Here is a 15,574-nt window from a genome sequence, read left to right as displayed (position 1 = left end):
TTTGACGTCTGTGGCCTTTTTTCTGTAGACTACTCCCAGCTTACCATCCTCTTCTAGTTTCCACTAACTAATGCTTTTGGTGAGTGTACACTCATTTCTGCTTCTGTAAAATAACTATTCATTCCTTGGCAGTTAAACCAAAATAACTGTTTCTTATATTTTGGACTTAAAATTTATGACCAAGCCAGGATTTTGTTAATGAAATATCAACAGTATGTAATGGTGATACATTAAAGGCATTTTTAATTTCATTGTGTCAGAAACCCACTCACCAAATACCACATTTCTCATTGCCCAGAGTGATTTATAAATGATTGCTTCTGTACATGAGCAATGTTACATTTCAGGGAATATACTTAATTCTGAATGAAGTATGAACTGATGTGAGATAATGAGGTGGTTTGAGTTTTGTTTTGTTTTTTGTTCCATTCACATTAAATTTATTTTTATCTTTTCAGTTTATTAGTACAGATGTACATGGAATTTGGTCCAGGTTGTTTTGTGATTTTGGTGATGAATTTGAAGTTTCAGATACAACAGGAGAAGAACCAAAAGAAATTTTCATTTCAAATATAACGCAAGTATGATTATTTTAAGAAAATTTTAGAGTATAGGAATGCTAATTTTGAATATTCACAGGTGATTATTTGTAAAAAAAATAACAAAATATAAAAACTCGGTGTTCAATAGACTACTCTAATTTTTAGGCTAATCCAGGTATTGTCACTTGCCTTGAAAATCATCCTCACAAGCTTGAGACAGGACATTTCCTAACATTTCGAGAAATTAATGGAATGACAGGCTTAAATGGATCTGTACAACAGATAACTGGTAAGTTTACATGTTTCATTAATTCTTTTACCTATTTAGCCTACTTATAATCAGACACTTTATTCGGGGTTTTGAATGCTTCACCTCAGATTGACTTGATTCACATCTCTGAGTATATTCAGGAGGGGACGTACTGAACAGTGGTGATATCACAAGGAAGAAAGTAAAGTGTAGAATACACTTGGAGAGAGTACAAGGTGAAATTTCAAATCTTTACACAAGTAAGAAGACAGTTATAAAAATTATAGGTGAACAAAGATTCCTGCTTGAGCAACCTCCTTAGGAGTGTAAGAAGTTGTGTAGGTTTTGGAGAATATGTGAGATAGTTCACGTGAACGAGCTGCAGTGAAATAGTAATGGAGATGATTGTCAGATCTGTGTTGTGTTCCCTGAATTGAATGTTTAAGCAGGCAAGTCTCTTTCTCCCCCTCTGCCTTGTGTTTAGAGCACTTACAGATTATGGTTCAAGGAGTGGAGGATGCTAAAGTCACAGCTTTAAGAGAATACCTATTTTTAAAGGGGAAAGATAATCATGAGCAGATATGTCTGGCCTATTTGACATTATTAATTCATGTCATTATTAATCTACATAGTTTGTATTTTACTTGTAGTTGTGTTAAAATATAAAGGCAGTGTTACACAGTTTGCAACTGAATATGTATTGCCAGTTTTTTCTTTAAAACACTAAGTTCATTGACCTATTTATTGAATAGCAACTTTATATATTTATTTTGTGGTGTTGAAATTATTTATGTCAATATTAGCAGTTTTGAAATACAGTTGGCATATTACTCTCTTCTACTCTGTTAGCTGATTGCTCACCCTGCTGACTGGGTTTTGGTATGCAAAAGCTTCTTAATGATGTTTGAGTACATCTACCTTAAATAGAAGTTCAAATCATAATGTTAAAGAATTTATATTTGTTTGGAGAAAGTTAATTGACTTGATATGTTAGGATCATATTTTTTTACATTGGCAACCATTTAGTATTAGAGTTTGGTGATAAGGTCAGATGCTTAGAGCTCCCTATATAATAGCAAGTTGCCTGACAGCAGCAAATGAAGTCTTTTACCTAAAAAAACACATTTTTAGCAAAAATCACTACTTTTGGGTGAATGTGCTTAAATCGAACACTAAGTATGTGGTGCTTCCTGTCTTAAGATAGTTTTGTTCTTGAAAGAAACTGTTAAATAAATAAAACATGTCTATTCTAAAACAATGTATGTACATATATGTGTCTATACAATTAGTATAGCTATGGCTACACATGTATTTAAATAGGGTTCAGATTGAGTCTCACCTTAGATCTCCTCCCCTTTCCAGATATCCAACTAGCTTGGTGTTGGCTTTCTTTTTTCTGTTTAATGTATGACTATGTATTTACTTATATATTTATAAGTATTATTAATTTATTAATTTATTAATTTTAATTTATTGTATATAAATTATTTATAAGTATTGTAATAATTGATGATTAGTGGAACTTACTGTTTAATTATGTTTTTAATTATTAAATGGTTCAATAACAAAGTAGATTGACAGTGAAAAGTTTTTTTACATATCTTTGCTATATTCCTCAGTAGTCAGCGACCCATCACGGGTTTGTTATATGCCAGTAGTTTCCTTATGTTGTCTTACACAGAAAGTCCTCTATATTGTAGCCTTTGCTGTTTCTTCAGATAAAATGACTTGTCTTTGTATACTTGAATGTATTTCTCAGGCATGTATTTACTCCTTTTACTTATTCATTTACCAATAAAATTAGTATTAACATGGTGCAGAGGTTTTGTAACATATTTTAATATTCTGTTGTCAGTACCTCTCACTTCTTACTCTACTCTCCGTTTTCCTCGATTATTTGTAACTCCCAAAGCTCACACTGAAAGAAATACTTGGTGTAGCTACCAGCAGATATCAACTCCCTACAAAGAAAAAAGATGTTTTAGACTTTTACTGTTATGAATAGGGAGTTCATATTAATATCTTTGTGATGGACCTCTTCAGGTTTAGATAGCTGTGTGTAATGTTTATTCTCTCCTGCAGTGATATCACCGTTTTCCTTCAGCATTGGTGACACTACAGAACTGGACCCATATTTACATGGGGGCATAGCTGTGCAGGTTAAGACTCCTAAAACGTTCAACTTTGTGAGTATTTTTTTCTACTTAAAAAGGTTTTTTTAATTGAAAGAATGAATAACCCAAAAGAATAAAATACTCAATTCAAGTTAGCATAAACAGTAAACTTTTTTTAATTTTTAATTAATTTAAATAAATCAGCCAGGGGCAAAGATACTATAAGAGTAACATACAGACATTGGGCTGTAGCTCCCACACTTCCTTACTATGTGCAGTCCTCTGTACTGCACAGGTAAGCAGTGTAAGCTTATACAGTCTAATACCTGGAACACATACCTCATGTGTGTGATTGTGATTATACCTCAAAGGAGCTATTTTCCTCCTAGAAAGAATTTACCGTACTTTTTACTACCAATGAAAAAGATAAAAATGTTTTCCTTTTATGTAGTAAGAACTGTTACACTTTATTATTTGTTAATTTATGTTACTACAATTTTAATCTGCATTATAACTACTATGTTTGAAATGTAGTGTAATTCACATTGCCTACTGGTAGTGAAAGCAAAACATGCTGCTAAGTAGAATGTAGGGATTGCTGTTATCTTAGAACAATTGAGTCTGTTTAAATTCATAGGCTGCTTCAGTGTGATGTGTGTAGCATGTCTCTAGTTGTTAGGCTTTTCATGATGATGATGTTCCTACAGGCTGTAAGAAATTTTCAAGGTCTCAAGGCTTAACTTCATTGTTTTTGTGTTTTTCATTAAAAGAAAAAAAAAAACTAGTCTTCAATGCCATGTTCAAATCAGTTAAGCCAATTAAAATAGGACAGCAAATGAATTCATCTTCTGTATACGTCCTTTTGCACCAGTTTGAAGTTTGAATTAAATAATTTTATGCATTAAATGTGGTGCTATTTGGGAAACTGTTACCTTTTTTTTTTTTGCCTTTCTTTCACTTACCTCATGCAGATTTTTACTTGGAGTATCTACCCAAGGCTTATCAGGCATAACTAGTCTCTGTTATTTGATGGTATCAGAACATGGTAGCTCTTACATTAGAAAAAGTTTGGGACTATAAAGATATTTTTCACTATTTTTTTGAAGTAACTATGTAGTTCAGGTGGTTTATAGCACAGTAATGAGATATTACATAGCATCTTAACTATGATATTACAACAATCCAATCTCACCCATTTACAGCCTTGGAGAAAAATCCCTTGCTTCCATTGCCCTAAATGTTTTGTAAAATAATCACTCAGTGTGCCATGAAATAATGTTGGTTCCCCCCCCCCCTTTTAGGAACCCCTGGAGAGCCAGATAAGACATCCAAAGTGCCTTATTGCAGATTTTAGCAAGCCTGAGGTAAATGTTTATTTTGCAGGTTTGAAAGGGGCAACAAGTGGTGGATGGGATTTGGTAAATGATTCAAAACTTACAGTGGGTTAATCATTGTTTTTAAAGTTCTACTCTTACCTCAGTACTTACAGTTCAAATCTAAGGATTTAAAATGAGAATTCATGCCATAAAAATGTTAGAGTAAAATAAAGTTGTGCTTTGGTGATTTGCTAGCTTTGATAATTAAGTAATTTTAGTAACATATAGATATGGCATTACTGTAAGATTTTTCTTAACTATGCAGTTCTATTGGACATTTATTTATTTAAGTGCAGGCGGCATAAGAGGTTGTAGAGGTGAGTAGCAAGGAGATAATGTTGCATCTGATTGGAGATCAGAGGTTGAAATTGGGACATCAGGCTTGGTGGCAGGCCATTTCACTGGCCATAGTTTTTTATAGTACAAGACTCTGAAGCAATTATATTCTACTTTATATCACTAGATGTGTCTAAACAGTAAATGTGATACAAAATGAACAGTTTCCAGTTTATAAACACTAATAAAAAGTATAAATGTTTTTTGGAGTGGTATGGTTTTAGGTTGGTTTTAGATTTTTGAGATTATCATCATAGCCCAGGCTGACCTTCCAATCAGAGATCTACCTGCTTCTGAGTGCCACCTCCTGGGTGCTGGGGCTAAAAGTGTACAAATGGTTTGTTATTGGTGTTCAACTGATTTCTTATGAATAACTTAGTAAACACTAGTAATTTAGAAAATGCTTCTTAAGATACCTTTATTGTCTAGAAGTCAAATCAGTTAACTTTCTTAATGGTGATCATCATATTACACTTTACTGTGAGGGTGAAATTAAATAACAGTTGAGAAACATTTAGCCTAGTCCATAGTACTTAACAAATATTGGCCAATTATTTTGTTGTTGTTTCAAATAGGCACCTTTACAGATTCATGTAGCTATGCTTGCCTTGGACCAGTTTCAGGAAAACTACAGTCGTAAGCCAAATATCAGGTAATGCTTCTCTCTCCCGCCCTCCCTCCCTCCCACTCTTCCTCCCTCTGTTTAATGAAAACCATGTCTCAAAAATTACATATTAAAAAATACAACTAACCTTTAATTACATTACTAACACTACTAGTTACATTACTTTATGTAACATATACTAGTAAATATTCTAAGCTGTATAAGCATGATGTATAGGGTGACTTATTGGTGGAAATAGGAAAATCCATTTGTAAGAATGGAATTATACTATGCAGGAATTTTTTATATTTGAAGACTTTAAAATCTATAGCTTTTAAAATCAGAACATCTTCTAATTGGTGAACTGGTAATCTGTGGTAATGTTTTCTAGCCTAAGTTAGAAATTGCAAGTTTCTTACCTAGTATGTTTAAATCTAAATCTCATATGTTGTCTTAGATGACAATGATTTTGAAGTAATGTAGTCCGTCATAAGGCAGCTAAGACAGTTAACTTTGAAGTTAGATTAAAACACATTGTACTAAGTTGTAATTTTGTTTCACATGATAGGTGTCAGCAAGATTCAGATGAACTGTTGAAGCTAACAATATCTATAAGTGAATCCTTGGAAGAAAAGGTAAATATTAATAAAATTATGGTTGGCTACACATTTATAACATAAATATTCTACATATAAATATTTTCCTACACTTAGATCTCCACTATACTACTTATCTGATTCTGTGACATTGATAAAGACCTTCGTTTGCTTTGTTCTACCTCAGTTGGTGTATCCATAAAATTACATGAAATCACCTTACAAGTTGTTATGAAATTAATTTAACAGTTTTATTCATACAATGCTGTTACTACAGTGTGTCATTTAACAATGTTATTTTCTGCTTTCACTTTTATATGACTGTTAGCATTGTTTTATTATAAAACTACAAATAATACATTTTTTTGGAGGGCACTCAGTAACTATTGAATTAACTTTTTTTAATTTAACAACTTTATTTTAAAAAACAAAGATAAATGTACAGATTTTGAAAGCATCTTTGCATAAAAGTATATGAATACTTTTTTTTGTCAGTACTTGATTTTTTTTTTAAGGTTTGATAGTATGCATTGAAATCTTTCTAGTTACAGTGAGCATAAAGTACATGGAAAACAGGATGTAACTGGGAATTACTCAAAGTTTTCTTGGTGTGTAAGGTTTTTCATTTTCTTTTCTTTTCTTTTTCTTTCTTTCTTTCTTTATTTATTTTGACCTTTGTTTTTTCTTGAACTTCACACAATCTGTGAGTTGTTTCTGGGGTGTTCAGAGCTTTCTGGGGTTAGTATCCAATTATCTCACTCAGGATGATATTCTCTAGATGCATCAATTTTCTGAAGAATTTCATAAAGTCATTGCTTGTGATAGCTGAGTAGTACCTCATTGTGTAAATATACCACAATTTTTGTATCCATTCATCTACTGAAGGACATCTGGGTTCTTTCCAGCTTCTGGCTATTATAAATAGGGCTGCTATGAACATTGTGGTGCATGTATCTTTGTTGTATGTTGGAGCATCTCTGGGGTATATGCCCAGAAGCGGAATAACTGGGTCTTCAGGTAGTACTATGTCCAATTTTCTGAGGAACCGCCAGACTGATTTCCAGAGTGGTTGTACCAGTTTACAACCCCACCAAAAGTGGAGACGTGTTCCTCTTTCTCCGCAACCTCGCCAGCATCTGTTGTCATCTGAGTTTTGGATCTTGGCCAATCTGACTGGTGTGAGGTGAAATCTCAGGGTTGTTTTGATTTACATTTCCCTTATGGCTAAATATGTCAAGCACTTCCTTGGATACTTCTCCACCATTTGATATTCCTCAATTGAGAACTTTCTGTTTAGCTCTGTACCCCATTTTTAATAGAGTTGTTTGGTTCTCTGGTGTTTAAGTTCTTGAATTCTTTGTATACCTTGGATATTAGGCCTTTGTCAGATGTGGGGTTGGTAAAGATGTTTTCCCAATCTGTATGCTGCCATTTTATTTTCTTGACAGTGTCCTTAGCCTTACAGAAACTTTGCAATCTCATTAAGTCTCATTTGTCTATATTTGACCTTAGAGCAGGAGCCACTGGTGTTCTGTTCAGGAAATTTTCTCCTGTGCCTATGTGTTCTAAGGTTTTTTCTACTTTATCTTCTAATAGTTTCACTGTACCTGGTTTAATGTGGAGATCTTTGATCCACTTGCACTTGAGTTTTATACAAGGAGATAAGAAAGGGTCTATTTTCATTCTTCTGCATGCTGAGTGCCAGTTGGACCAACCCTATTTGTTTAAGAGGCTATCCTTTGTCCATTGAATGTTTACAGCTCCTTTGTCAAAAATCAGGTGACCATATATGTGAGGGCTCATTTATGGATCTTCTATTCTATTCCATTGATCCACGTGCCTATTTCTGTACCGGTACCATGCAGTTTTCAGCACAATTGCCTTGTAATATAGCTTGAGGTAAGGGATGGTGATTCCCGCAGATGTTTTCTTATTGTTGAAGATGGATTTTGCTATTCTAGGTCTTTTGTTATTCCAGATGAAATTGCGCATTGCTCTTTCCAACTCTATGAAGAATTGGGTTGGAATTTTGATGGGGATTGCATTGAATCTGTAGATTGCTTTTGGTAAGATGGCCATTTTTACAATGTTGACCCTTCCAATTCATGAGCATGGGAGATCTTTCCATTTTCTGAGATCTTCCTTGATTTCCTTCTTTAGAGATTGGAAGTTCTTGTCATACAGGTCCTTCACTTGCTTAGTTAGAGTCACACCAAGGTATTTCATATTGTTTGTGACTATTGTGAAGGGTATCATTTCCCTAATTTCTTTCTCCACATGTTTGTCCTTTGAGTATAGGAAGACTACTGATTTGTTTGAGTTAATTTTGTATCCAGCCACTTTGCTGAACTTGTTTATCAGCTGTAGGAGTTCTCTAGTTGGATTTTTGGGTTCACTTACGTACACTATCATGTCATCTGCAAACAGTGATGTTTTTACTTCTTCGTTTCCAATTTGTATCCCTTTTATTTCCTTTTGCTGTCTAATTGCTCAGGCCAGGACTTCCAGTATTATGTTGAATAGGTAGGGGGAGAGTGGGCAGCCTTGTGGAGTCCCTGATTTTAGTGGGATTGCTTCAAGTTTCCCACCATTAAGTTTGATGTTGGCTGTTGGTTTGCTGTATATTGCTTTTATTATGTTTAGGTATGGGTTTTGGATTCCTGTTCTTTCCAAGACTTTTAACATGAAGGGGTGTTGAATTTTGTCAAATGCTTTCTCAGCATCTAGTGAGATGACCATGTGGTTTTTTTTTGAGTTTGTTTATATGGTGAATTGCGTTGATGGATTTTCATATATTAAACCATCCCTGCATCCCAGGGATGAAGCCTACTTGATCATGGTGAATGATCGTTTTGATGTGTTCTTGGATTGGGTTTGCAAGGATTTTGTTGAGTAATTTTGCATCAGTGTTCGTGAGATGGGTTTGAAGTTCTATATCCTTGTAGGGTCTTAATGTGGTTTAGGAATGAGGGTTATTGTGGCCTCAAAAAATGAATTAGGTAGTGTTCCATCTGACTCTATTTTGTGGAATAGTTTGGAGAGTGTTGGTATTAGGTCATTAATAAATGTCTGATAGAATTCTGCACTGAACCCATCTGGACCTGTGGGTTTTTTTTTTTTTTTTTTTTTTTTTTTTTTTTTTTTTGGTTGGGAGGCTTTTGATGACTTCTTCTATTTCTTTAGGTGTTGTAGGATTATTTAGATGGTTTACTTGGTCCTGGTTTAACTTTAGTATCTGGTATCTGTCTAGGATTTTATCCATTTTCTCCAGATTTTCCAGTTTTGTTGAATATAGGCTTTTGTAGTAGGATCTGATGATTTCTTGAATTTCCTCAGTTTCAGTTGTTATGTCTCCACTTGCCTTTCTGATTTTGTTAATTTGAATACTCTCTCTTTGCCCTCTAGTTAGTCTGGCTAAGGGTTTATCAATCTTGTTAATTTTCTCAAAGAACCAGCTCTTGGTTTAGTTGATTCTTTCGATGATTCTTTTTGTTTCTATTTGGTTAATTTCTGCTCTGAGTTTGATTATTTCTTGCCGTCTACTCCTCTTGGGTGTATCTGCTTCCTTTTGTTCTAGAGTTTTCAACTGTGCTGTCAAGATGCTAGTGTATGCTCTCTCCATTTTCTTTTTGGAAGCACTCAGAGCTATGAGTTTTCTTCTCAGTGCTGCTTTCATTGCATCCCATAGGTTTGAGTATGTTGTGTTTTCATTTTCATTAAATTCTAGAAAATTCTTTATTTCTTCTTTGACCTTGGTATTATTTAATAGAGCATTGTTTAGTTTCCATGTGTATATGGACTTTTTGTTGTCTTTGTTGTTATTAAAGACCAGCCTTAGACCATGGTGATCTGATAGGATTCATGGGAATATTTCAATCTTCTTATATCTATTGAGGCTTGTTTTGTGACCGATTATATGGTCAATTTTGGAGAAGGTGCCGCGAGGTGCTGAGAAGAAGGTGTATTCTTTTTTTTTAGGATGAAATGTTCTGTAGATGTCTACTAATTCCAGTTGGTTCATAACCTCTGCTGGTTTCACTGCGTCCTTGTTCAGTCTCTGTTTCCATGATCTGTCCATTAATAAGAGTGACCGTTGAGGTCTCCCACTATTATTGTGTGGGGTGCAATGTATTTTTTGAGCTTTAGTAGGGTTTCTTTTATGAATATGGGTGCTCTTGTGTTTGGAGCATATATTTTAAGGATTAACAGTTCCTCCTGACAGATTTTCCCTGTAATGAGTAAAAAGTATCCTTCCTTATCTTTTTTGATAACTTTTGGTTGAAAATGTACTTTATTCGATATTAGAATGGCCACTCCAGCTTTGCTTCTTGGGGCTGTTTGCTTGGAAGTTTTTTTTCCAACCTTTACTCTGAGATAGTGTCTGTCTTTGTCTCTGAGATGAATTTCCTGTATGAAGCAAAATGCTGGGTTTTGTTTATGTATCCAGTCTGATAGCCTATGTCTTTTTTTATTGGGGAATTGAGTCCATTTATGTTAACAAATACTAAGGAATAGTGGTTGCTGTTTCCTGCTATTTTTGCTTTTAGAGGTAGAATTGTTCCTGTGTGTCTTTCTTCTTCTGGTTTTCTTGATCAGGTATTTTCTTGTTTTTAGTAGATTGTAGTTTCCCTCCTTGTATTGGGTTTTCTACCTATAATTTGTTGTAGTCCTGGGTTTGTGGTCAGATATTGTGTAAATTTAGTTTTGTCCTGGAATATCTTGGTCTCTCCATCTATGGTATTTGAGAGTTGTTTTTTGTTTTTTTTTTTTTTTTTTTTTTTTTTTTTTTTTGGGTATAGCAGCTTGGTCTGACACTTGTGTTCTTTTATGGTCTGCATGATGTCTGTCCAGGCTCTTCTAGCTTTCATAGTCTCTGTTGAGAAGTGTGAATCTGATTGGTCTGCTTTTACATGTCACATGACCTTTTTCCCTTACTGCTTTTAGTATTAGTTCTTTGCTTTGGGCACTTGGCGTTTTGACTATTATGTGTCGGGTGGAATTTTTTTTCTGGTCCACTCTATTTGGATTTCTGTAGGCTTCTGTTGTGTTCATCGTCATCTCATTCTTAAGGGTAGGGAAGTGTCCTTCTACAATTTTGTTGAAGATATTTACTGTGCCTCTTAGTTGATATTCTTCTCCCTCTTCTATTCCTATTATCCTTAGGTTTGGTCTTCCATTTCCACTTTAAATTTTTTCTTCAATTCCTTCATCTCTTTTGTTCTGTTTTCCTCTAGTTCTTTGATTTCTTTGAGTGTTTTTGTTTCCTCTTTAAAAGCTTCTATTTCTTTATGCTTTTCCTTTTATTCTTGTTTAAGGATCTCCATCATCATCTTGAGGTATGATTTCCGGTCTGAGTCTTCTTTTTCTGGAGTGTTTGCCATTCTGCTGATTGCTGTGATGGGAGAGCTGGGTTCTGGTGTTGCCAGGTTGTCTTGATTTCTATTGGGTAAATTCTTTCGCTTTCCTCTTGTTATGTTGTTGTCTGTGATTATACGTGGTCTTGTTGTCAGTGATTGCTTCCCGTCTCTCCTGTGTACCTGGCCTGTGTCCCTGGATTTCCACTGTTGCAGCTGGTAGATGGCCTGAAAGTTTGGTCCGCCCGCATGGGCCCTTTGGGTGGAAACCGAGTTCCTATGGCATAGTTCCTGTTCCCGTGAACCAAAGGCATGGGGAGGCAGGATGGGGGGGTTCCACTTTTCCCAGGTTTGGTCCAGACCTCTCTGTGTCCCTGGATCCATAATACATTTTAATAGTGATAAATATTTTTTATTTTTCTTGTGAGAATACCTAGAAATACATTGCAAATTCACTTAATAGATGTAAATTGTGTTTGATTTACAAGAAATTGGCGCTTTTTTTGAGATAGGCTCGCCCTCTCTTGTCTAAAATCTGCATGTGGATCCCATTCCCAAATTCAACAGACCCACCTGTGTCACCCTCCTGTGGTGCTGAGATTAGAGATGTGCATGGTTATGACCAACCTTATGTGTTTTCAAAGCAGCTGTACTGTTTTGGGTTTTTTTGTTCGTTTGTTTGTTTGTTTTACAAGCTCTATATAATGTTCAGTTGAAACAACCTCTTCATAACTCTGTATTTCCTTTCTGATTGTAACCACATTATTATTTGCAAGTGTATCCCATAGGTTTTAGCTGCATTTCACTAAAGTCACAATAAATCTGAGCCTATTTTTTAGTGCCTATGTGACATTTGTTCATTTGGATAAAGTAGCTTTTCAAATCTTTGTTTATTTTTAATTATTTTTTAATTATTAACTATGGCTATACTTACAGGTTTTTTTTAACTTTCTTAAATAATTTATTTAACTTTATTTTATGTGCAATGGTGTGAGATCTTCAGTTCCCTTGGCATTGGAATTACATTTAGTTGTAAGCTGCCATGTAGGTGCTAGGACTCGAACCTGGGTCCTTTGGAAAAGCAGATGATGCTCTTAACCACTGAGCCATCTCTCCAGCCCCATATGTATAGCCTTTTATAAGACTTATTCAAATACATGCTTTACAAATATTCTCATATACTAAATTTATTGGGTTTCTTCTCATAGTTTATGTCCGATTTTTTTCTAAAAGTTTTTAGAATTTTGCAATGATTAAATCATGTCTAGGACTTATGCATCCTAACCAGGCACCTACCACTGAGCTGTATCCACGACCATAAACTTTTTCCTAAGGTCTCCAAGTTCTTCCATGCTCTTAAATGGATTATTATTTGGCAGGGTTATAGGTTCTCTAAAAGTCTTGTAGAATTCATCAGTAAAACTTTTGCTTCAGTCTGTTTGCTCATTGTGTGTCCCATTTACATTTTTTGTATCCTGTTGATTCACTTTTATTAGATCATAGATGTCTAAAAGTTAATCTTTTTTTCCCTAGATTTTCTTAGTTACTTATTTTTTTTATAAGTATTCCCATTCTCCTGCATTTCAGCTTTGTCTGTCACCTTTTTTTCATCTCTAGTTTTAGTTATTTGAATTTCTTCCTTCTTCCTTTTGGTTACTTTGGCAGTGTGTTAATATTTTATCCTCTCACAGAATCTTAGTTTTGTTATTTTGGTTTCTACTTCATTAATTTCTGATCTACATTACTTACAGTACCACTGTATGTTCTGTGAGGTCAGTATTGGGTTCTCTTGCTGGTCCATGTTTCTTACATTTATGCATTATTATTTGTGTACCTGTTGAGACATAACATCTTTTCCTGGCTTTATATGATGACCTTTTTGTGGGAATCTCTTAATTGAACTCTTAATCCTCACAGCTGCTCAAGGAGAGGCAGCCTTGGTAGTGACAGTAACAATTTAAGAGCAAACCAGATAAAGAAATTTAATTAAAAAAAAAAAGACAGTTGTAAATAGGGGTTTCACCTTTAGTTCTAGTAGACAAGAAATACTTTAGGAATTAGGGTAAATGAGTAAAGATGTATAAGTATTGAAAATTAAGTTGAAAATAAGAGGTGATAGAGAAAGAAAGCAGGATATGACAAAAAAAATGGGAGAGACTGTTACAGAAAATAACAATGAAGAAAAACACAGACCACAAGAAAGTCTGGTTGGCAGTTTCTCCTCGCTGAGGACTTGCAGGTGGAGTTGTTATCTTTTCCTCCCTCAAGTTTGTCATTTTGCTGTTTACTTGATGTTGGAATCAAGAGGGAAGCCAGGTGGTGGTGGTACCTGCCTTTAGTCCCAGTACCTAAGTTTCTGATCTTGAGGCTAGCCTGGTTTATAGGGTATATTTCAGGATAGCCAAGGCTGCCTCCACAAAAAACTAAAGAACAAAACAAAAGCACAAAAGAGGGTATTGAGTTGTTTTTTCTCTGACACCACTTACTCTTAAGTGGCAATCTAAACTACGGTCAGAAAAGCAAAACTGAACAGAGACTAGCAAATAAAAAAGCTGCTTAAGGTAACTTGCAGATTGGTATTATTATTTTTTTTTTTAGTATGAGATTAAGACACTTTTATTTACGAAGGAAATTTAGTAGTTTGGGTGTTTGTTTTTTGGAAGTTAGGTTCTAATGATAATGATAACTTAGTCCCTACAGTCACCGGTACTGTGTGTGAGTACTAGTAGTATCACTGTTGTCTGTGGTTGTTTGTGTTTCAGCCTGAAGTGAATTCTGACATTGTGCACTGGCTTTCATGGACTGCTCAAGGCTTTTTACCCCCACTTGCTGCTGCAGTCGGGGGTGTTGCTAGCCAAGAAGTATTAAAAGCTGTGACCGGGAAGTTTTCTCCTTTGTGTCAGTGGGTTAGTTCAATATTTTCCTATTTGTTTACGTTTTAAGTTAAATGTTCCATAAAATGAGTGTGTTGTTAATTATAGCATGGTATAAATATATATTTCTATAATACATTTAGTATTACATACACTATCATGTTATATATATATAATTATATATTAAATAGAAAAGGTTAGTAACTTAATTCTGTAATTGAATTTCAGAAAATTAATTCTTTAATTGAAGCTAACAGGAGCATATATTTTGTCTGTTGGGATATAACCCAGTTGCTTTCTCAGATGTATTTCCTACCATACAATATAAAAATCACTAATTTTCTGTTCTATAGTTTTTCTCTAGTATTTTGGCTTAGTTACCATGTTGGGGCTCTCTGAGCTCTTGACCTTGTTCTGTAGAAATTTTGCCATCACAGATTATTCAGGTTTCATTCCTGATATTACCTGAAGATGAAAGATATAGGAATGGTCTAAATTTGAGAGCTGTGTAAGCATTGCAAGAATTAAGAACATTTGTATTTGTTACAAAAAGGAAAATAAATGGCAGGAAGTCCAACATACTGTTTAAGTCCTTTCTGTTTAAGTTGATTTTGAATATAACACTGTACCCATACAATGCTATTTTTCTGCTAAATTATTAAAAATAGATATACAAGTTGGTGAAATTTGGCTTAGTTATAACTACTAACATCATATGAAATATAAATTCTGTTATAATGTAGTTACATTACAATGGTATTATCTGATTTTGTTCAAATTTAAAACAAGTTGCTTAAATGAAAATATGTATTAAACTGGGTTCTTTAATTATTACTTAATTAAAGTTTTTTGTACTAAAAAGGTTAAAACTGTCTTTCTGCATCTTTTATAATTATACATGAGGCAAAAGATGACATAAAGTATCTTCAGTTGGAGGTACAGTCTAGATACTTTATTCTCAATTTAATCATACTGTTTATTTGAATGTAACTAAAATTGCATGGGAACTCCAAAGTTTTTCTGTAGTTATGAAGAACAGATTTTGAGGTAAAATTTCCTCTAAAAATTAAAAAATAAAATAAAATTATCTTTAGGATGGATAAGTGATATGAACTGAATTATACGATATGATATGAATACCTTTTAATAGTTCTTTTAGGTTCAGAGTTTTAAGAATATATATTATAAACATGATTTTTCTAGTAATTTACACTGAATCATCATTTCTTCCCATGTTATTAAATAACTATAAGAGAGAAGCTGAAGGTTGTTTTTTGTCTATGTGACTTAATCTTACATGTTATGTTTTTAATCTTCTCTTTAGTTGTATCTTGAAGCAGCAAATACCGTGGAATCCTTAGGCAGTCCTGGGCATGAAGACTTTCTCCCACGGTAAAGCTGAAATTTGGGGTTTTTTTCTTACTGTCTCTTTAAGAAGCAGAAATTGAGCAATTTTGTGTAAGCGTGCCTCTCTTGGATGTCTTTCCTCCTGACATTTGACTTCTTGGCTTGTTTCTTTGCCTAGTGGT

The 15,574-nt window shown here is 34.2% G+C and overlaps 1 protein-coding gene across 1 annotated transcript in view; it reads left to right on the top strand.

Annotated features, from left to right (window-relative positions):
- The window catches only part of UBA6 (ubiquitin like modifier activating enzyme 6), a gene marked incomplete at its 5' end in the record, with an annotated part of 55,743 nt that overhangs the window by 15,051 nt on the left and 25,118 nt on the right, over positions 1-15,574 (top strand). Inside the window, 8 exons of the mRNA XM_080909766.1 lie at positions 459-581; positions 708-831; positions 2,875-2,978; positions 4,208-4,270; positions 5,194-5,270; positions 5,791-5,857; positions 13,935-14,078; positions 15,370-15,437. Of these exons, the coding sequence (XP_080765892.1) occupies positions 459-581; positions 708-831; positions 2,875-2,978; positions 4,208-4,270; positions 5,194-5,270; positions 5,791-5,857; positions 13,935-14,078; positions 15,370-15,437 (770 nt within the window). The remainder of the gene's footprint in view (positions 1-458; positions 582-707; positions 832-2,874; positions 2,979-4,207; positions 4,271-5,193; positions 5,271-5,790; positions 5,858-13,934; positions 14,079-15,369; positions 15,438-15,574) is intronic.

Source organism: Micromys minutus, assembly GCF_963924665.1.
Source record: "Micromys minutus genome assembly, chromosome: 1".
NCBI lineage: Eukaryota > Metazoa > Chordata > Mammalia > Rodentia > Muridae > Micromys > Micromys minutus.
This window is presented reverse-complemented; position numbering and strand designations above follow the sequence as displayed.